The sequence below is a fragment of the Aquarana catesbeiana genome, linkage group LG01, assembly GCF_042186555.1.
Source record: "Aquarana catesbeiana isolate 2022-GZ linkage group LG01, ASM4218655v1, whole genome shotgun sequence".
NCBI lineage: Eukaryota > Metazoa > Chordata > Amphibia > Anura > Ranidae > Aquarana > Aquarana catesbeiana.
In genome coordinates, this window is record NC_133324.1 from 287,113,558 (window position 1) to 287,135,623 (window position 22,066).

General features: G+C 41.4%; 1 protein-coding gene across 3 annotated transcripts in view; it reads right to left on the reverse strand.

Moving 5' to 3' along the window:
• Positions 1-22,066, reverse strand: part of SPECC1L (sperm antigen with calponin homology and coiled-coil domains 1 like) — a 125,718-nt gene that overhangs the window by 64,077 nt on the left and 39,575 nt on the right. For all 3 annotated transcript variants that reach the window (XM_073629239.1, XM_073629238.1, XM_073629240.1), the window contains exons 3-5: positions 9,163-9,310; positions 6,617-8,199; positions 6,242-6,449 (exon numbers count right to left, since the gene is read on the reverse strand). In XM_073629239.1, the coding sequence (XP_073485340.1) occupies positions 6,242-6,449; positions 6,617-8,199; positions 9,163-9,310 (1,939 nt within the window). The remainder of the gene's footprint in view (positions 1-6,241; positions 6,450-6,616; positions 8,200-9,162; positions 9,311-22,066) is intronic.

Genomic DNA, 22,066 nt, shown 5'->3' on the forward strand with positions numbered 1-22,066 from the left:
GCTGAAATCAAGTCAAACTGCACCAAAAGTAGTGAATGCAATACTTTTTTTTATTTTTTAATCAAATGGCTTTTATTGAAAAGAGAAAGTTTGCATACAAGATATTTCAAACAAGTATACAAGTCTTCCAAGACAGCTTCTTACAGAGGCTATAACAGCCTATTAAATTATCAAGCACATATGTACAAGACTCCATTCTCCACTTCCATTAACAAACAATATAATTATTTTTCAACCAAGACCAAACATATAATGAGCATCCATATATCTCAATACTATTAATAAGAACATAAAAAAACAAACAAACCCAACCCATCCGGTAAACATGGTTCACCCTATAAGCAACCTATCCATCACCAATGGACTCAGCCCTGGGGTAAATGCAGTACTTTAGTAGAAAACGCACAGCAACTGGATCACATAGTACTAGTGTACCATGCAATCCAGTGCAGGGAAATGCACTGCATTTGTGACCTGCATTTGGAGTGTCGGTAACATTGACACCGCTGCAGACCTCAATTGCCTTGCGTCTGGAACGCGGTGCAAGAAAAGCACGCGGATTGTGTCTATCATGCACCTCGTTCTGGAGTGATCTGGCCCTGAAGGGCCCCTGAACCTTCATTTAATTTACACTTTCAACAAAGCCACAAACAGAATAACAGACTTCACTTCAGCTAGACCATGTTTAAACATACATAGCACTACCTATATGTTCATTAGGAAGCATATGTGGATCTATCCCACAGATTTCATTATGGGTGTGAACCTGGTATAGCCAATAATCTCTAACAGGCTCTTAGCAGTCAACTGGACTTTTCTCATCAGGAACACTGTGGGACATTGAGATTGTAATTTGCTATAAGAAGTGGACTTCCTGGCTATCAATGGGCTCATGTTCTGAAGTATGGATAGGATAAAAGGATAATAAAGGAGAAAGTAGAGGGACTGCACCTTTCCCAACCAGTCATGTGTTGAAGTTGGGCTGAAATAAAGCATAGAGGTATTGTAGTAGTTCAAATCTCATTCTAGGGGGTTGTTGTCTCTAGATTAGACCCCTAAAGATGTTTTTAATAAAGTATTTAAGGGCAATCTATACAAGGGAGTTGGTAGAAAATACAAAAATTGGGGCACCCACATCATCTTTAGAAAGGTTGGTGCAGCCTACAACTGAGATGGGGAAATATTCCACAGATTTTAAATGAGTTAACTGGCAACGTACAAGTAGGGAAATGGTCATTTAGCTCTATAGAAGAGATCACAGCATATGTCAGTGAGAACACGTCTCCGGTTCCGCAAAAGGTGTAAATGCTGTCTGACTCGGGATAAGCCACAAAGTCTTAAACAGACAGAAGTCTGTTATTCTATTAGTACTTTAGATGCAGGGGGGTATTAACATAGTTATTACTTTATTACACTGATCACTGATGCTATAGCCTTTTAGCTCAAATGATCCAATTAAAAAAAAAATAAACCTCATAATATCTAAATTCCATTTTGGGAAGTGTGGTCCTTGGTAGCACTAATGCAACCTAATTAAAGCTCACCCTACTCAAATTAGCATTCTGTTACAGGTAAAGACACTACATTGCCAAGCTAAACACAAAAAATTGAAGTGGTAGTAAAACTCAACATGAAATATGAACAAAGCATATCCCTCTGTAGTGTGTCTAAATTAAAAGCTCTAAGTGTCATTTCTGTCTGCTGCTTTGTTCCTCTGCTATCAGCATGAAACACTTCTGATAATTTTTCCTGACACCAAGAGAAAAATGGTGACAGGGGTGGGAGCTCCATCTGATTGGCAGCCTCAGCTCTGTTCCTGTGTGCTGTGTGAAGGGGGATGGGGGGGGGGGTGTCTTCCCACCAATCAACTCTCACAGCCTTCCTCGCTGAACTCTGCAGTGTGTGCCTTCATCTCTGTGCCACCTTGTTTCTGAACTCTCACACAGGCTTATAAATTCAGCACTTTAAATGGATGTAGAGAAGAGCAGACTGCAGATAGACAGATACAACTTCTATAAGAGGAATGTTTCATCTCTGTGTATCCTGAGGCCAGTCACTTCACTGGGTATATGTAAGGGTTTACAACCACTTTAAACTAAAAGTATATCTGAAATTTAGGTAAACCGTATGCATACATACTTTTTGTACCCTATAGCGTATGGAATGAAAGGCAGGAGAAGCTCATTAGCGTCCCCTGCCTATGGGAACAGGGACTGAAACAAACAGCAGTTATTGTAAATTAATATATTGATCACTTAACCGTTATCAATAAACTTTATTTAAAAAAAAAAAAAAAAAAAATTTCTGGAAGTTTCTAAGAAAGGTCAGGTGACTAGAAGAACCAGTAAGAAGAAAGGAGATGTTTAACGGTCGTCAGACCAACGGCAGCACTTCAAGAAGAAGCATCCCTCCCCCCTCCCTATGTCGTGGTTCTTGTTATGTGGCTGGTCCCTTCTGCTGTAAGGGGTATTGGTATATTAATGTTATATATACTGTATATATATATATATATAGATATATATATATATATATAGATATATATATATATATATCTATATATATATATATATATATATAGATATATATATATATATATATATATATAGATATAGATATATCTATATATATATATATATATATATATATATATAGATAGATAGATAGTTCGAGCTTTAATGGCTGAACTATTGGTATTAATGGTTTGAATATAGTTTGAGCTTTGATGGCTGAACTATTATTGTTTTGGTATGATTTTAGTAAGCTAATTGGTATTTATTATTATGCCAATAATAAAGGACCACAGCCATTTTTATCCAAGTTTATAGTCTGTTTGTATTTATTTATCATTACATTTGAACATGAGTTTTCAGCCTCTGATCCCATAAAAATAACAAAATGTTGTCTTACTTTTTCTGAAGATAAATCAGACATCAATCAGACATACTGTAACTGACACCAAGATACTGAGGCAATTACTGGCACAACATCACTGGAAACATCTCGGATTTTTGCTCAACAAGGTTTGAGACAGTGATATATGAATAACCAGTATTTCAATAGGTGCATCACAATATGGAAGCAGTTATACAAATGCTGCTGAAACGATTACCTAAAACATGAGACAGTAAAGTATATGTGTAGAGCGGATATTGGGAGACTATTCTATAGTAGGGCAATGACTGCACCCAAATATTACAACACGTTTCATGTCACATAATGCTGCTGCTTTCATTTTTAAAAAGACCCAGACTGCAGTATAACACAGATGTGGGCCATGGCTTTATGAACTCATGTTACATGGCTTTTCACTCCTATTTTTGTTAATTTCCCTTACCGGTTAAATTATACTAAAAAACACAAATTACTTTGCAGTTTGTTTTTTTACATGTATTTGCAAATCAATTACTTCCAAACTGGGAACTGCATGCTCAACACACAACCACAGTGCTACCTGGTGGTGAGCTTGATAAATTACAGTGCAAGTCACTTGGATCTACTTATAAAGCATAGACAGTGAAACTTTCATAGTATCTGATGGAGAACCATCCTTGTGCAAGTGTATTCAATGGGTGCGATTGATTGCCAGGGAATCTTTATGAAAGACACATTTCTCTGCTTTATTAGGGGTTGATTTACTAAAACTGGAGAGTGCAAAATTTGGTGCAGCTCTGCATGATAGCCAATCAGGTTGTACCTTCAGCTTGGTAATTGGTAAAAAAACCTGGAAGCCGATTGGTTTCTGTGCAGAGCTGCACCAGATTTTGCACTCTCCAATTTTAATAAATCAAACCCTAAGTGTTCTTGTGTCAGTTTTAATTATTCAGGGCCTGCAAGGCACAGCATCTGAAAATTTTGGGCAGACTTGAACTCGTGAAAACTCCTTAAAGAAACTTTGCCATGGACACCTTAAAATTGTAAAGATGTAGGCTGAACTCCGGGCAGATAAAAGATTAAAATGAATGCAGTTCTGTAATTTATATATAATTAAGTCCCAGTTCACACTATTGCAGAGCGGGAAACTGCATGCGACTCAGACAGGCATAGATTTTTTTGCAGTGTAATTTGAGCCCATTGATTTTGTTTGTCTCAAGTCGCACCGCACCTGCACGAAAGGTGCAGGCACCTGTTCACACCCATGCAAACTGATTCAGCCAATAGCACTGCGTCTTGCAAACCGATAATGGGGTACCCTTAACTTAACACTGACACCCACAGCGGTTCGCATGAATGCAGTGAGATTGTGATGCGCTGTGCACAGAAATTGCTTCGAATTCCACACCGCATCAGTGTGAACTGTAATTATTTTTTGGACGAAGCACAATAAACTGAATTTCACCCGGTTTCAGCCTCTCAAAATCACCTGTATAGCACAGTACTAATGTGCTAACAAGAGACTAGCCTGATAGGAAGAAAGAGCAGGGTGACAAAGAGATGAGCCGATGGGGCCACCCACTTTGGACCAGTTCTTTTGAACCTGGTTGAAGCTCGCTCAGTAAATGGCCAGGTTGAGTCTCCTGCCCTGCCAGACAAGTCCATGTTGTATGGAAGAGCTGTGTAAATTTTAAAACTGGATTGACAGAAAAAGAAAAACTTTGACTGCTCCCATATAATTTTTATCTGTGTATTTAGCGGTTTGCCTGGAGTTCAGCTTTAAAAAACGGAAGATGCACTTGCGTTTTTAAAGACAAAATATAATTCTTTGGTTGACATCTACAGTAAAAGAAAGCATCAAGATTTTGCTAATTTTTTTACAAAGGTGAAAGAGGTTGTAAACCCTCATGGTCCTGCTGTCTGTGTCAATGGATGCAGCAGCGGGACTCGGGAGCATGCCCGCATGAGTGCCCCCATGGAAAGCGTCTCTCTGTGGGGGCACTCGAGAAGAGGAGGAGCCAGGAGTGCTGCCGGGGGGACCCTAGAAAAGGAGGATCGGGGCCACTCTGTGCAAAACCCATACACAGAGGAGGCAAGTATGACGCATTTGTTATTTAAAGCAGAACTCCGGACAAATTTTTTTTCCATGTCCTTGTTGCTGATCTCCTACCTTCACCAAGTTTGCCATCCATGTTCTTCTGAGCTCTGTAGTTCCTCTGTAATTTGCTGCTGAACTTGCTGAAAAACTGTTGTTGCCTGCTGACTTTCTGTTTGTAAGACCGCTGGCTGCTATCCCTCTGCTAAGCTAAGCAAAGCCAGCGGTCTGACACGCCCAGTTCTGTCCTTTGTAAAGCGGTCTGTGCCACTCATGGAGGAGGTGTCCTCCTTCCCCTTTCTCCTCCCTCCTACTCTCTGCCAGCAACCCCCCCCCCCGCCTGCTATCTCCGTGTAGAGCGGGATTAGCATCAGTAATCAGTTGTATTTTTGGATCTCCCACTGTCAGATATAGTATACGAGAACGCCGCTGATCTCCCATCCCCCGCCGTTATTGGCACAGTGCGCTGTCAATCATAACAACGGCGGGGGGCGGGGCATCAGCGAGCGGCATTCTCATATACTATACCTGACACCGCGGGAGATCCCCGCTGTGTCATACAACTGATTACTGATAATCCCGCTCTGCACTGGTGGTCCCTGACATGGTGGTCCCTGACATGGTGGTCACTGACATGGAGGCCACATGGTGGTCCCTGACAAGCGGCACTGGTCCCTGACATGCTGCACTGGTGGACCCTGATAAGCTGCACTGGTTTGCATTTATATTAAATGCATTAAATATTATATTAATACGCATTTATATTAAAATGCTTTGTATTTATAAGGCTGTAACCTATCATACCGTGTGTTATGTATGGCTTTCTGGCTGTAGAATGAGGGGTATGATTTATGTTGAAATGGGTGAGTTCAGATTTACATGTACAAGCCTAGTGTACCTCCCACATTCACTCCCATCCCAAGGATTCATGGGAAATGTAGTCTGATCACAGTTAGAGAGAGAGAAGAGGATATGTTGCAATCACTGCCAGAAAAGATGATGCATTTTTTAAATCAGAAAACTGACTTCCTGAAAATTAAATCAGTCATATCTCTTAAACAGTAAGAAATTTCACAAACGTAATAACAGTTTAGTGTTTTGTGTGCGTGCGCGTGTGTGTGTGTGTGGGGGGGGGGGGTTGTACTAATGGGGGATTTTTTGAAAATCCCAGAGTTCTGCTTTAAACAAAACAAAGGTTTACAATCACTTTAAGATTGAATGGGAATGACCATGTGGATGGAAATAATTTCAAATTTGCAAGCAAAAACAACTTACTCTCCAGATCTGATATGATGAGGTTGTCATGTAGCTTCACAGCTCTGTGCTGCTCTACTTCATCTTCCAGTTCAAAAATGGTCTCCTTCATGTCACTGCGTTCTGTCTCCTTTTCCTCCAATTCACCCCTCACCTTATCAAGTGCCAGTGTTAGTTCTGACACCTGCTTTTGTGCTTCTTCACGAAATGCTCTATATTCATCTTCCAGCTAAAGAAGTTGATAAGAAAAGGTCAGGAGCAAATGCCAAATAAGTACTACAGCGCATCTTAACAAAATAAAACACTTTACATCGAGAACAGGTAAAGGCACCTATCCATTTCATAGAAAATGTAACATTATAAAACGTTTATACCACCCAGCATCAACATTCTTACCTTGTCAAAGGCATCTTGCATACGTCTGAGATCATTCTGTACATGCAACAACTCCTCCTGCAAGTTCCCTGCCAGAGTTTCTGCCTTTTCTTTATCGGAACGTACACTTTCCAGGAGGTTCTGGATGTGAGATGCATCATCAGAGCTGTGAATAGAGTATAGCTCTGCAACTCGTTGTTTCTCCTGCTCTAACTGGGACTTAAGACGTGTACATTCAGCCTGTTCGGCATTGAGGGATGCTTTATACTCCTCTAGAGTGGCTGCCAATGCTTGCTTTGCATGTTGCTCAGCTTCAGCAATGCGCTCCATGTGGTGGTTTCGCTCCTTAAGTGCACGAATCACATCCTGAGCATCCTTGTTATCTTGCTCTGCCATCTTAAGAGTGTTGCTCAAGTGTTGCTGGACACCCAACAACTGCTCTCGCTCAAAGCGACTGCTGTCTACCAATTCCATATATCTCTGCTCGAGTTCCAAGTAACGGCTACTTTTGAGGTCATCATCCAAGGAGTACTGTACATGGTGCTCATCAAGAAGTGCTCGTGCATACTCCAACTGGCGGCTGAACAGTTCCAACTTGTCACTCTGTTGGCAAAGAGAGTCCATCAAGATGACCTTCTCTTCACCCAGCCGTTCATTTTCACTATTTAGCTCCTGTGTGATCTGCTGCAAGTCAGCCAGCTCCTGAAGAGTAGCTTGCAGCTCCTCAGCAGTGCTATGTTGGTTTTCCTCCATTTGGTGAATCCGCTCTGTTAGACAAGCCACTGACACCTCACTCACATTGCCACTGCTACCTTTTCGCGATCGTTCAGTGCTTGGTAGGCCTTCTGATTCAGACGATGAAGATGGGGCATCCAAAGCATCATCACTAGAGGTAAGTGGCTGGTAAACCTCGCTGCATTCACTATCTAAATTATCCATAGAACTACTTCTCCTCTCACCAGTCAGGGTGCTCTCATCCTGGCTCAAGAGGTCCTCCATAGAACCAGGAGCAGAGCCCTCCACTGATGAAGCCAATGTGCCTCCTCCACAGTCACTGTGGCTGCCAGCAGCCATATCCATGGATTGGTAACAGTAAAGCTTCTCTGTAACATCAACTTGTTGACCCAATGAAAAGCCCAATGCATTTAGTCGATCCTTAAGCATTCTGTTCTCACTTTTCAACTGCTGCAGTTCTTCCCGCACTACAGCGTTCTGCTCTTGTAACTGCATTACAGGAGGATCCTCAGGACTCTTGTCAGAGATGTCATGACCTAGCTGTGCTTTGATGTCTCTTAATTCAGTACGAAGAAGCAAAATCTCAGAATCTTTGTTTTTGGCCAGACTAAGCAGGTCCTTCACCTTGGCTTCAAGAGCAACACGATCACTGATCTGGTTATCTGATTTGGATTTACTCATACGAAGAACATCTGACTCTGCACGAGCTCGAGATCTCTTAACTGAGGCAGTCACTTCTCCTGTGTTAACACCAGATCCTTGTGGTTTTTTGCTAGCATTTAGACGAGATCGGTCTCTGACCCTTTCTCGAGAAGATCCTGCTTCCTTCGGCCCAGATGAGCCACTTTTTTTACTGATGGAGTTACTACCTGTGTGGAGCAGACAAACATAGCAATACTAAATGAAAAGCACAAACGACACACACTAAAGTTTAACAAAATTGTACAAAATGAATTAGCATATTTAAGTGAAACTGTGCTCAGACTATGTACAGTATTTACATATTCCTAACAGGCAGTATAAGTACTTTAAAACAAGCCCCCATTCACCTCTGTAGCAATATGCATTGTGCATAGATTCATCGTCACAGCTTTCAACAGAAGCACTGAAATCACAACTCCTCCCTTCTTTTCTCTGAAGAGCAGAAACATGACAGCTTGCCAGCCTTCTAAAGTAAACATACCTTTCTTTACAGTCTTTGATGTAATAATATCTCAAATATCAGAACAGAGTACAAGCAGCTAGAAAGGTCAGAATATGTAAATAATTTACGGTCAATAGTCTGGGCACAGGTTTACTTTAAAGTCTGCAAACATAAAGCATGCACTCAACCTGCGCTGACATTTTGTCCTACATAAACTCATACTACTAGTCCACCGGTATTACTACTTTATGCCTAATCTGCACATAAATCAAGCAGACCTTGGTGCAGAGATGGTTATTTTGGTGGAAAGAAAAATAATGGCTGTGTAAAACTTGTGACTTTTCACTGCACCTAATTCGCATGCTTGGCAGGGGTGTTGATTATTCAAACAGATTTAGCTATTTGCTTGCTGCCTGTGTCATGTGCCCAAATAAGGATTGGAGCACAATTTAAAAGTATGGTTAGTTTTACCATAACAAAGTTCTAACAGAACCACTACAACCATTTACTATGGTAATAGGAGTTTGGCTGATCTGTAACAACTTGCACTAATTAATTAAACAACATTACAGGGTCTAATTCTCTACTGCTCTGAATGCTGTAAATTGCCTGTTAAAACTGAAGTCAATTCATAGGTAATCAGGGTCTGAGCAAACCACTATGATTTCAGCATGTATATATTTTTTACCTGCACTGCTTTTGGCCCTTCCATCTGTTCCACTCATTGTTGTCCCAGAACTCGGGTTCGTTGCAGCACTGATTTTCTTCACTTTTACACTGTTGCTTGTGGGTGGTACACCAGCCATTCCAGACAGGAGATCATCATTACTCTTAGCCTAAAAACAGATAATAAACTGGTAAGCATTACTGTATTACTATAAAGAATGCCAGATTTCTAAACCTTACTCTGGTAAGGACTTGTCCAATTCTACTCCTCAGGGATTATTATTATTCAGGATTTCAGCACACACAATCCCACTTTCTCAGTTTTTTCTAAGCTCTAACGAGCAGGGCCCTCCGATTCCTCTTGTATTGAATTGTATTGTAAAGGCTTATGTACACGGGACGTTTTTACAACCTCTCCTGAACGATTTAACTTGACAGATAGTAACCCACGTTTAAACCGTCCGTTTTGCCGCGTTTAGAAGCGTTTGAAAAAAAAAATATATATATATATATATATATATATATATATATATATATAATTTTTTTTTTTTTTTTTTTAAACAACCAAAAATAAAAAAAGTCTGTAAACGAAACCAGCCTAAACGCGAGTTACCACGTTTAGCCACGTTTAGAAGTTTTTGGAGCTTGAAATGCCTCTAAACTGAGCGTCTGAACTCATTTTTTTGCTTTCCAAAAAAGGCCTCTAAACTCAACTGCCTAGAAACGACTATAAACAACCATGTGTACATGTACCGATAAGATAAGATAGAGGAGAGTTCAGGAGCAGTTGGAAAAAATGCCCAACTGCTCCTAAACATCCGTTTAGCAACAGCAACATACATGAGGCCTAACTGTACTGTCTGCCCTCACGTCGTAAAGCGCTGAGCAAACTGTTGTGCTATATAAATCCTGCAGAATAACCCAAAACTCTAACATACTGCAGCTCATCAGTAGTTAGATGTAATAGTTGCATTTCAGGCTCTCTTTCCCTTTTCTTTTCACCTGTGATCGTGCCAATACAGTGAGGGAGAAAAGTACTTGATCCTCTGCCGATTTTGTAAATTTGACCACTGACAAAGAAATGATCCGTCTATAATTTTAATGGTAGGTTTATTTTAACAGTGAGAGACACAGAACAAAAAAATCCAAAAAAACGCATTTCAAAGAAGTTATAAATTGATCTGCATTTTAATGAGTGAAATAAGTATTTGACCCTTCTCAAAACATAACTTATTACTTGGTGGCAAAACCCTTGGCAATCTCAGAGGTCAGATGTTTCTTGTAGTTGGCCACCAGGTTTGCACACATCTCAGGAGGAATTTTGTCCCACTCCTCTTTGCAGATCCTCTCCAAGTTATTAAGCTTTAGATTCTGACGTTTGGTAACTCAAACCTTCAGCTCCCTCCACATATTTTCTGGAGACTGGCTAGACCACTCCAGGACCTTAATGTGCTCCTTTGTTGCCTCGGCCGTGTGTTTTGGGTCATTGCCATGCTGGAGTACCCATCAACGACCCATTTTTCTTGGCTGAGGGAAGGAGAGGTTCTCACCCAAGATTTGATGATACATGGCCCCATCCATCTTCCCTTTGATGCGGTGAAGTTGTCCTGTCCCCTTAGCAGAAAAACACCCCCAAAGCATAATGTTTCCACCTCCATGTTTGACAGTGGGGATGGTCTTGGGGTCATAGGAAGCATTCCTCCTCCTCCTCCAAACACTGCGAGTTGAGTTGATACCAAAGAGCTTGATTTTGGTCTCATCTGACCACCACACTTTCACCCAGTTCTCCTCTAAATCATTCATATGCTCATTAGTAAACTTCAGACGGGCCTGTACGTGTGCTTTCTTGAGCAGGGTGACCTTTGCGGGCGCTGCAGGATTTCAGTCCTTCACAGTGTAGTGTGTTACCAATTGTTTTCTTGCATGGAGCAGAGAGCCCCAGACCGAGGGAGGTTGACAGTTATTTTGTGTTTCTTCCATTTGCGAATAATTGCACCAACTGTTGTCACCCACTCACCAAGCTGCTTGGCTATGGTCTTATAGCCCATTCTAGCCTTGTGTAGGTCTACAATCTTGTCTCTGACATCTTTGGACAGCTCTTTGGTCTTGGCCATGGTGGAGAGAGATTGGAATCTGATTGATTGCTTCTGAGGACAGGTGTCTTTTATACCTTTCCTTTAAGAGAGTGCTCCTAATCTCAGCTCGTTACCTGTATAGAAGACACCTGGGAGCCAGGAATATTGCTGATTGATAGGGAATCAAATACTTATTTCACTCATTAAAATACTAATCAATTTATAACTTTGACTAATTGATTTATAACTGCGGTTTTCTGGATATTTTTGTTGTTATTCTGTCTCTCACTGTTAAAATAAACCTACCATTAAAATGATAGACTGATCATTTCTTTGTCAGTGGGCAAACGTACAAAATCAGCAGGGGTGAAATACTTTTTCCCCCTCATTGTAACAGGTTTCCTGTCCTGTGCTAGCGTGACAACACTCACTCACTGTACTGTATCTATGGAGGAGCAGCACTGTAACCCTAGACTACTCTTCTTACTTGACCTACAAACACCTTCCCCTCTCCTCATAACCTTTACATAGGTGGAGTTGGTTTGCAGTTCACAGAGGAACACTGATAACACTGTTTGGGATTTCAGTTCAGTGCACAGCTCCATGGACCCTGGATTCCCATCAGGATCAACAGGCATTTTTTCCAAAAAATGTATGTAGCCTGAAAAATGAAAATTAATACAACCACCTCATCTAAAAAATTGTAAGCTGCAATATATTAGATTTTTTTGCTGTTAGGTTTGGATATTAATTTATTTTTCTACTACGGTAGATGTAAAACCCAAGTGGATTATGGTAAGATCACTAAAGACGGCCATAGATGGTTGGAATCTCAGCCGGTTCAGCAGGGACTGGCCGAGATCATCCTACTTTTTGAGCTTTGCTTGCTCTGTCATGCTTAAAAATTTAGCATTAAGCAGCATGCATTGTTACAGTAGATGTCAATGCACACATGCTCATGCGATTTACAACAGATTGTGGGAGTGCAGTGAAAGGCATTTTACTGATACCTTTTGTTGACTTCTACCAAGAGACATGCATACTGCTTAATTGGTTATACCTTCTGTCACAGTGGTGCAGGGTGAATGGTGCACACTGATGTGAACAGGGCCTCTGTGGCAAGCCATGCAATACTCGAAGAAGTAAAGGGAGGTGGTGGGGCTGTCAACTTAGCAGCTCAGAAACCAAAGAAAGAACCCCAACTGACAATGAGCATTTTTACAGGCAAATCAATCAAGGAAAGAAAAAGAAAGAATATAAATAAAATTTAAAATATATCTGCAAAACCTATACAGTGTTTACATAAAGCTTAAAATGTGAAAATGTACTGAAGAAGGAACCCAGTTTAAAATTAAAAAAAAAAAAAATAGCATATTGACTTACCAGTAAATTCTGTTCTCGGAGTACAGCACACAGGCTATTTACAATGATTATTATTGGGTTACATGCAGCTACCTTCAAGTGATTGGACACTGGCAAAAAAAAGGTTGCAGAGACATCACCCTATAACTAATTATAACTAATTTTTACTGATAAATAAATAAAAATAATTCTCATGATTGTACAGGAGTGGATACAGGCTTCTTTAAGACTACATCTGGGACATCCAAATGAAGTCCAACTGAGGGGTGGGCAACACAGCAAAAAGGGCTTACATAACAAACAGATTAAAAAGGGATCGACAGACTCAGCGATCACCTTGCGCCTGAAAGTTGCCTCAGAAGAGGCTTGAACATCCACCCAGTAAAACTTAAATGCGTGAACAAAAGCCCAGGTTGCACACCTCGGAAACAGATGTCTGATGCTTAAACGCCCATGAAGCACTAACAGACCTAGAAAAATGGGTTTTGAACAGGAAAGTTAGGTACCCGATCCTCCAGACTATAGGTCATAATGATAATGTGTCTGATTCACCTAACAAGGGTGGAATGAGAGAAAGGGAGACCCTCAGGAAGAACAAAACATCAATCCAATTTCCTAAAACAGACAGTAGCTGAAAGCACCACATTAAGAGACATTAATGCCCCATACACACGATCCGATTATCGGAGAAATGATCGTTTTTTTTTTGCATGCTGATCTCACGTCGAATCTGATGAGTTTACTAAAGTCACGAAAATTCCCGTACGACAGCATAAAAATTCGGAAGTGATGTCATGTGTTGTAATGCATTTGTATTGCATTTTCGAATGATAGGTGTACTGATGAAACAAAAATCGTACGATCTGGTATCGTATGAAAAAAATTTCCGTGCATGTCCGATAGAATAATATCGGATGAACTGTCCTGATCGCTGTCTCGAAAGCTCTGTACTAACGATCCGATTATCGTCCGATCGATTCGAATGTGGCATTTTTCGTATGATTTTCGGATCGTGTGTACGGGGCATTAGACAGGGACAACTTCAGGAGAAAGGAGGCTTTAGGCCTCAAGACAACCTTGTCCAACACTAAGAAGGACTCCTTACAGGACAAGGCCGATAACTCACAGAATCCCCTTTCTGAGGTAGGGGTAAGGTCAGACAAAGGAATATCCCTGAGATGCTAGAAGGGCCGATTCTGAAGAGTCGAGAGAACCAGACTGGGAACCCAAAGAGATACAAGGGGAACAAATGGGGGAGAGATGTGAGATACCCCAGAACAAAGGCCTTAACTAAAGAGTGAGAGGCCAACGATCTCAAACAGAACAGACAAGGGCGAGATTTGTCCCATAATTGCACTCGGGGCCAATTTTTGGTCCAGAACGAATTTTCTAGGATGAAAGTCCCTAAAAAACAAATAGGCCCATAGGTGTGATGATAGACTTCATGAGAAGTCGACTTCTTAGCCTTCAAAAGGGTATGGACAAGGCTCCTGCCCCTCAGGACTGTGGCTTCAACATGCATGCTGCAAAGCCAGCAACTGAGATGTAAGATGGAACGCTGGCCCTTGGGACAGGAGGTTGAACAGATCCCAAACCATCAGCAGAGCACCCAATGTGAAGATCAGAAGCTTCTGGACCTGGTGACAAATATGGCTAGTTTGTTGTTGAATCTAGATGTCAGGAGATCCAATCCCGATGTTCCCCACCTGTGGCAAAGGGTTTAAAAGACCTCCTGATGGAGAACCTATTTCCCCTGATTCAGACCCTGACAAGTGAGCATTTCTGCTGGCCAATTTTCCAAACCTGAATTGTCGACAGCAAACAGAATCAGAATAATTGATTATCTTTTCACAATGAAAAAAATATCTCTGGATGAAGCCAAACTCTACATAGGACAGGCTCAACCAGCACATGCACCAGGAAGGTCTTAGCTGGTGTAGGCAACCTTAAGAAACCCATCCAAGAAATCATTCCGTAAGAAAGAAAAAAACTTCCCTAAAATAAGGTAGACTTCTTCCAATAGATAAAAAAAGATCTATTAGCTGCATACAAACCAGCTGTAATGATTTGAAGAAGCCTGTGTCCTATACTGTACAATTAGGAAATGTAGTGTGTCTACACACACATTATATATATTATATACACACACACACACACATACACATACACAAACACACAGCATTCATAAAGTATTGAGACAGCGTTCACTTTTTTTTCAATGTTATGTTGCAGCCCGATGCTACAGTTAAATTCTTTTTTTTTAAATTCTTTTTTTTTTCTTTTTTAATAATCTACATTCAGTACCCCATAAAGACAAAGTGAGAACAAGATTTTAGAAATGTTTAACATGTATGAAAAAGAAAAAAACTGCAATATCGCATTGACATAAGTATTCAGACCCTTTGCAACAACACTTGAAATTAGCTCAGGTGCCTCCCATTTCTCTTGATCGTTGCTGAGAGATTTCTACAGCTCGATTTGAGACATCCTCTGTTAACCACTTGCCGACCAGCTCACGCCGATATACGTCAGCAAAGTGGCACGTTCCTGCAAAACTGCGTATGGGCACGTCGCTTCCTTTAAGATCCCCAGGGGCGCGCGCTGCACTGCAGGGGACCAGATGCGAGTGCCAGGCGGGCGCGATCACCGCCGGCCACCCGCGATTGCGGGCAAGAGAGCCAGAAGGGGGATCTGTGTGTGTAAACACACAATTCCCTGTTCAGTCAGGGGAGAGGAAACAGATCGTTTGTTCCTACTAAGTAGGAACAGTGATATGTCTCCTCCCCCAGTCAGTCCCATCCCCTCACAGTAAGAAACACTAACTGGGGGACATACTTAACCCCTTGATCGCCCCCTAGTGTTAACCCCTTCCCTACCAGTGACATTTACCTGCATATTTATAGCGCTGATTGCTGTATAAATGTCAATGGTCCCAAAAATGTGTCAGAAGTGTCTGACCTGTCCACCGCAATGTCGCAATACCGCTAAAAAAATCGCAAATCACCACCATTACTAGTAAAAAAAAAAAAAAAAAATAATAATAATATTTAAAAAAAATGCCATAAATCTTTCCCACAGTTTGTTGTAGACGCTATAATTTTTGCGCAAACCAATATATACGCTGAATGTGATTTTTTTTTTTAACCAAAAATATGTAGAAGAATATATATTGACCTAAACTGATGAAGAAATTTGTTTTTTAAAAACATTTTTGGGGATATTATATATATTTTTTTTCAGAATTGTCGCTCTTTTTTTCGTTTATAGCACAAAAATTAAAAAACCGCAGAGGTGATCAAATACCACCAAAAGAAAGCTCTATTTGTGGGAAAAAAAGGACGTCAATTTTGTTTGGGTACAGCGTCGCACGACCACGCAATTTTCAGTTAAAACAATGCAGTGAAGTATTGCAGAAAATAGCCTGGTCATTAAGCAAAAACCTTCCGGTCTGTAAGTGGTTAAGGATCGCCCACCGCATATATACTGCGCCAGGGCAGTCCAATTGCGCGAAATGACATACCTGTACGTCGTTTCGTGCACGAGATACTGCACAGCGGGGGGAACCAATGCGTGGGTCCAGCAGCCGCAATGTCCGTCAGCCACCCGCGATTGCGCTCCTCAGAGAGGCAGAACGGGGATCTGCCAATGTAAACAAAGCAGATCCCCATTCTGACAGGAGAGTACAGTGAGATCGTCTGTTCCTAGTGATCAGGAACGGCTCTCTCTCTGTACTCCCAGTCAATCCACTCCCTCTACAGTAAAGCCTCGAACACACGATCAGATTGTTGGTCAACCGAGCATCTGATTTTTGTCCAAAGGGCGTGTGCCAGGAACTTGTCTTGCATACTAACAGTACACAATTGTCCACCAACAAACACGAACGTAGTGATGTACTACAAGGAATTTCAGCTCAAGCGCCAACTTCTGGGCCCCTTCTGCTAATGTCGGGTTTGGTGAGCATTGCTTCCGAGCATGCATGTTTGTACTTTCGACATGTGTGTCGGACTTGTGTACTTACCATCAGAAAATCTGACAACAGACCCTTGTCCGCCGAAAATTTACTAGCATGTCATTCAACATTTGTTGGCAGAAAGTTGGACAACAATTGTCAAAAGGAGCGTACTAACGGTCAGATTTTAGGCCAACAGTCTGTCAACAGGCAATCCCCTGCCAACAATCTGATCGTGTGTGCGAGGCTTTAGAAACACCTCCCTAGGACACACTTAATCCCTTGATTGCCCCCTAGTGTTAACTCCTTCCCTGCAAGTGTCATTTAAACAGTGATCAGTGGATATTTTGTCACTGGTCTCAAAAAAAGTGTCAAAAGTGTCAGGATCTGTCGGGCGCAATGTCGCAGTCCTGCTAAAAATTGCTGATCACCGCCATCACAAGTAAAAAAATAAAAATGCCATAACTCTATCCCCTATTTTGTAGATGCTATAACTTTTCCCAAACCAATCAATATACGCTTATTGAGATTTTTTTTGGGGGGGGGGATATGTATTATAGCAGAAAGTGAAAAATATTTTTTTTTTTTTTTTTTTTTTTTTTTAAATGGTCTTTTTTTTGTTTATAGTTTAAAAAATAAAAAAAACGCAGAGGTGATCAAGTACCACCAAAAGAATGCTCTATTTGTGGGTACAGCATCGCAGGCCCGCGCAATTGTCGGTTAAAGTAATGCAGTGCCGTATTGTAAAAACCTGTCCTTAAGTGGTTAAATGAAACTGATTGGACATGATTTGGAAAAGCACAAATCTCTCTATAAATGGCCTCACAGCTGACAATACATACTGTATCAGAACAAAAGTCATGAGGTCAAAGGAACTGCCTGCAGAGCTCAGAGACAGTATTACTACAGGGCACAGATCTGGGGAAGGCAACAAAAAAATTCTGCTGCACTGAAGTATCTAAAGAGCACAGTGGCCTCCATATTCTCTTCCAAGAGCTGGTCGTCCAGCTAAACTTAGCAATCAGGGGAGAAGGGCCTTAGTAAGAAGTGATGGTCAACCTGACTGAGTTCCAGAGATCCTGTGTGGAGATAGGACAAAGTTCCAAAGGACAACTATCACTGCAGCCCTCCAGCAATATGGGCTTTATGGCAGAGTAGCTAGACGGAAGCCTATCCTCAGTGCAAAACACATAAAAGCCCACTTGGAATTTAGAAACAAAAAACACCTGAAGGACCCTTCTGACTGTAAGGAACAAGATTCTCTGGTCCGATGAAACCAAGAACTGTTGGACCTCAATTCAAATCACTATTTCTGGAGGAAATCAGGCACCGCTCATCACCTGCCCAATATCATCCCAACAGTGAAGCATGGTGGCGGCAGCATCAGGCTGTGGGGTGTTTTTCAGCAGCAGAGACTGGGAGACTGGTCAGGGTTGAGGGAAAGCAGAATGGAGCAAAGTACAGAGATATCCTCCACAGCCAAGACAACAGAGGTGTGGCTTAGGGACAACTCTGTGAACGTTCTAGAGTGGCTCAGCCAGAGCCCTGACTTGAACTCTATTGAACATCGCTGGGGGGGACCTAAAAATGTCTGTCCCCATCCAACTTGACTGAGCTTGAGAGGATTTGCAAAGAATGACAGAAAATCCCCCAATCCCAGTGTGTAAAGCTTGACGAGTCACACCCAAAAAGACTTGAGGCTGTAATTGCTGCCAAAGGTGCTTCAACAAAATACGGAGTAAAGAGTCTGAATACTTACATACATGTGATATTTCAGTTTTTTCTTTTTAATAAATTCACAGACAATTCAAAAATCCTGTTTTCAATTTGTCATTATGGAATACTGAGTGTAGATTAATGAGAGAAAAAAAAAAAAGGAATTGAAATAACTGTAGTATGAGGCTGCAACATAACAAAATTGAAAAAAGCGGGGTCTAAATACTTTATAAATGTACTATATTGTCAAAAGTATTGGGACGCCTGTCTTTGCGCACACATGAACTTTAATGGCATCCCAGTCTTAGTCCGTAGGGTTCAAAATTGAGTTGGCCCACCCTTTGCAGCTATAACAGCTTCAACTCTTCTGGGAAGGCTGTCTACAAGGTTTAGGAGTGTCTATGGGAATGTTTGACCATTCTTCCAGAAGCGCATTTATGAGGTCAGGCACCGATGTTGGATGAGAAGGCCTGACTTGCATCTCAAAGGTGTTTTATCAGGTTAAGGTCAGGACTCTCTTCAGGCTAGTCAAGTTCCTCCACCCCAAACTCGCTCATCCATGTTTTTATGGACCTTGCTTTGCTCACTGGTCCAAATAATTTGCTGGAGGGGGAAATATGGTGTGGGGTTGTTCAGGGGTTGGGCTTGGCCCCTTAGTTCCAGTGAAGGGGACTCTTAAGGCATCAGCATTTCAAGACATTTTGGACAATTTCAAGCTCCCAACTTTATGGGAACAGTTTGGGGATGGCCCATTCCTGTTCCAACATGACTGCACACCAGTACTCAAAGCAAGGTCCATAAACACATGGATGAGCGAGTTTGGGGTGGAGGAACTTGACAGAGTCCCAATCTCAACCCGACAGAACACCTTTGGGATGAATTAGAGCGGAGACTGCGAGCCAGACCTTCTCGTCCAAAATCAGTGCCTGACCTCACAAATGCGCTTCTGGAAGAATGGTCAAACATTCCCATAGACACACTCCTAAACCTTGTGGACAGCAACATTCCCATAGACACACTCCTCAAGCTTGTGGACAGCAACATTCCCATAGACACTCCGTAACCTTGTGGACAGCTTTCCCAGAAGAGTTGAAGCTGTTATAGCGGCAAAGGGTGGGCCAACTCAAAATTAAACCCTATGGACCAAGACTGGGATGCCCTTAAATTTCATGTGTGTGTAAAGGCAGGTGTCCCAATACTTTTGATGATATGGTATAGATATATATCTATCTACACACACACACAAACATATACACACAGGATATCAAAGAAAGACATACAGCACTCAAACTAATACAATACAAAAAAGAAGTTTATTGCAATCTTTCTTGCAACCATACCAAATCAGCAGCCAACATAGCAAAGCTAAAGAGCATGTGGTTCCATTTACAAAAGTCTCAAGTGCATTAGCTATCTGTTCCAGGAATTTGTATAGATGTATGTATGCACGCATATTCAGCCATACAAAATTCTCTGACGAATTTTACAACAGCCAAAAAACAAAAACAAAGGCAGGAGCACCATCTAGTGGCTTGTCTACCGTGCAGGAACACAAAAGAAATTGTAAAACGTGCATTAGGTACACAATTGTACAAAACAGTGCCCATAAAAGGTTTGGAGCAAATAAGAAATTTTCTTAAAAATGATAACAATGCAAGTTGTTCTATGTTACCAAGAAACTTCATGCGTTGTAAATTATTTGAAATAATATATATAAAAAAAAAAAAAAAAAAAACACCTTACTGGAAAAAAAAACCTTGCTGAAAAAAAAAACATATCTCATGGGAAGGGGGTGTGCAGGTGGAAGTTTATAGAATACATACCAGAGAAGTGGGGGAAAGTTAACAAGGTTGACGTGAGCCAAAAAGCTGTTAAGGAGGACCATAAAAATAGCATGAGAGAATGTAATCTAACAATAATTAGAAACTGCAGCACTACAATATCCTATACTATAAGAAATAGATATTTAAAAAAAAAAAAGATTACCTAAAATATCGTGGAAACCACATTAATTAAATGGTGCAAAACAATAAGTGAAAAAAGTCCAAGAAGTGAACAAGGGGGTTGATTTTGGCAAATAATCTATGCAGTTGCTCGAGATCTGAGGGGAACATGCTTGCACATGAATGGCTGATGGAAATCAGCAGAGCTTTCCCTCAGATCTAGCGTAACTTCACTTGCAGAACACTAAAAATGCACAGACTGTTTGCCTAAGTAAATCAACCCCAAGGTGTCTTTGGCAAAGTCTTGATTGACAGAATGTGTCTGGTTGAGCTATGGTGTGTACCACACAATGATCCTGGAGTGTGACAGGCCTGGCTTTTGTGAAGCAAGGAAGTTAAGCTGTTAAAGCCCCCAGGAGGGGTTGGGAGATCTGCTGCTTTTAGGCCTCTACTCCTGTTTATGCACTTTTGGGGAGGTTTTGGTACCTGCTCCCACTTCTGCTCCAGCGGCCCAGGCCAAGCATCACTTTCGGTCTGTAAATGGACCAAATGACAGTCCTACCTAGATGCACTGAAATTGCATCCAAAAATTTTTTTTTTTCAGCATTTGGCCGATAAAGAAAAAGGTGCCGATAATGGTGTAGAAAACGCACGCAATTTTGCCACGATTTTACTGTGCTTATGGTGTATTTTTCATAGGTCATGTAACTCGAAAAACTGCATCAAAAATGTAACATGGGTGCGGTATTGATGTGTTATTGCTGAGTTTTTAATGCATTTCAACGGGAGGTGTGTTTTTGGTACGTTTTTTTTTTTTTTTTAACTGAAAAAATCTTGCTTGCTGCATTTTTGAACACCACAACAGAAGCACAACGGACTAGTATGAAGACATACATAGAATTTAAGGGGATGCATTTTTCTTGCACTAAAGGTGCCAATAATGGCGGACAATAAATTCATATTCATTTAAATTCATGGATTTTAATTCAATACCCCTGGCATAGGCGATCAGAGTGGAAGTTCTCCCCCTCTCCCTCCCCTCAGTCTTCTGAGACACGTCACAGATCCCAGAAGACTGCGGGACCATTCACAATGCGCAGCTTGTGTATGCACAGTCGGCATCTGGCTGTAAAGCCGCAAGCTGTCACATCTAGGTGCCAATAGTTGCCAGCACCAGGGACAGAAGACAGGAGGTGAAAACGGCTGGGATAAGCTCCACTTTAAGCCTCATTTCACTAGTGCTGTGAAGCACTCTTGCTGTGTAAGTGGATTCATTTGAATGTTTGTTGAATAAAAGAGTAAAATCCCATCCACACTGGGCATTTGGCCTAGATGCATGGGGCTCTGGTGATTAGCTGCAAGTAGAAGGCACGGATGCCCTATTTAGCCTCACTGTCGGTAGCCTGTTAAAGCAGAACTAAACCCTCCTAGATGGTGGAAACTGCCATCTTTAGCCTCTGTGAGTTACAGTTGTCTGGGTACCACACGTGATCAGTTACAACACCAGCCATTTGATGGCTTGACAGTTCGGTTTAGAAAATAGGCAACTTTGACAGTTTTTTTTTTTTTAAGTGGAACTCTGCTTTAAAGCGGAACTTCAGTCTTATCTTTAATCTATTAAATCTTCTGCCCTTGTCATTTTAACTTTGGATAGTAAAACATTTTTTTTCTGCCAGTAAATACCTTATACAGCCCACTTCCTGTTTCTTGTCTGGTAAAAAGGCCTAGGCGTATGACATTATGCACAGCTCTCTCTCTCCTGAGAGTTTGCCAGGAAGGGAGGGGGATGAGTCTTAAGAGGGTCAATGAGAGCTGCAGAGCTGGAGGTTTGTGTAAATCCAGGAAGTGAACAGGCAGCAACTTCAGCTGCCCACAGTTAAA